Source organism: Fonticula alba, assembly GCF_000388065.1.
Source record: "Fonticula alba strain ATCC 38817 unplaced genomic scaffold supercont2.11, whole genome shotgun sequence".
Lineage (NCBI taxonomy): Eukaryota > Rotosphaerida > Fonticulaceae > Fonticula > Fonticula alba.
In genome coordinates this window covers 349,175-350,664 of record NW_009242981.1, presented here as the reverse complement: position 1 = coordinate 350,664, position 1,490 = coordinate 349,175, and the positions used below count along the sequence as shown (strand labels likewise).

At 73.1% G+C, this 1,490-nt stretch overlaps 1 protein-coding gene across 1 annotated transcript in view; it reads right to left on the bottom strand.

Moving 5' to 3' along the window:
• Positions 1-1,344, bottom strand: part of H696_05485 (hypothetical protein) — a gene marked incomplete at both ends in the record, with an annotated part of 1,475 nt that extends 131 nt beyond the window's left edge. The window contains one exon of the mRNA XM_009499308.1: positions 621-1,344. Coding sequence (XP_009497583.1) covers positions 621-1,344 — 724 coding nt within the window. The remainder of the gene's footprint in view (positions 1-620) is intronic.
• Between the last annotated feature and the right edge of the window lie 146 nt (positions 1,345-1,490).

Genomic DNA, 1,490 nt, shown 5'->3' with positions numbered 1-1,490 from the left:
GGGGGGGCGGAGGTGCAGGCCAGGGGGAACAGGCAGAGGCACACGCAGACACACGAGCCGGGGTCAATTCTAGGTCGGACGCATGTTGGCGAGGCCTCTCGCTCTCTCTCTCGAAGGAGGAGGAGGAGGAGGAGGAAGAAGCGGAGGCCCCCGCCCGCGCCCTTCCGCCCCCTGCTACCGGGCCGGCCACAGCAGCACAGTCCAGGCAGGGCGGTGGGCAGCCGCGGCAGCAGGAGGGGCGGGGGGCTACCAGCCACAGCCGCCCCCGGGCGGGCATTGTGGGGGGAATGCGGGCCGGGTTGGGGGCGCAATGCGCCAGGAGGCGGGACAGTAGGGGGGGGGGGGGGGGATCCGCCCCATGGGGCCGGGAGGGCAGCAAGTGCTCCATGCCCCACGGGGAGGCGAGAGAGAGAGAGAGAGAGGCAGAAAGGAAGGACCAGCGCCGGCGGGAAGGGTACGCACCGACAGAGGGACACGCCGGCGGCGGAGCCACCATGTGGATGGCCACGGCTTTCAGGGCCACCCCCCTCCCCCGCGCATTCTCTGCGGCCCCCCTTGAGGGGGAAGGGGGAGACACGAAGAGGGAAAGGCAAAAAAAAAAATGCACAGGGCACACGCACCGAGGGAGGCCGGGGGGGCCAGGTCCGCTGGAGACAGAAGCCGGCTGATGGTCCGGCGGAAGGCCGGGGAGTTGGTCGACGCCACGACCTCCGAGTCCGGCGGAGGGTGCCGGAGGAGGGCGGCCACCTGGGGCGGGGCCATGCTGGCGGGCCTGACCGCCGCCGCCGCCGCCTCCTCCTCCTCCTCGTCCTCCTCGTCTTCCTCGTCAGATCCGACGGTGGAGTCCGACTCGAAGGCATCCTCCTCCAGCGCCCGAAGCCGGGTGCCCGGGGCGAAGGAGTGTGCCATGGGGCCGGTCGGTGGCCGGGCGCGCGGCGTGGCGGTTGTCGACAGCCAGCGCCCGCCATTCCGAATGCTGCTCGGGGAGGACGGCCCGGAGGGGGCAAACAGCGGCGCCGTGCGGGCCGGCCCGGCGAAGGATTGCGACCGGGCCACCGGCCGCGCGCCCGGGCTGGTCGGCGTCTCCGGCGAGAAGAGCCCGGTCGCCGCCATGGTGCTCATCCGCGGGAAGGGAATCGGCGACATGGGCTGCGCGCCGGGGATCAGCGACCGGGGGGCCGGCGGCCAGGCTGGCACCGCCGGCCACAGCGGCGTCCCGGGCGCCGACCCGGGCACCGACTCGCCCGAGGTGCCCTTCCCATCGGCGCCGGTGGCGACGCTGCTGACACTGCGCCGAGACCCGAGCAGGGCTCCGGTAGGGACGATGCCGGGCGAGGCGAACATGACCCAGGCAGGCGGCGGGCCCGACGGAGGGGGAGCGAGAGGGAGACAGGTCCCGGGAAGGAGGCGGCCAGAAAAAAACGAAGCGAGAGGGAGAGGGAGAGAGAGGGGGGGGGAGCGAAAGCGATGGGCAGGGAGGGATACAGGGC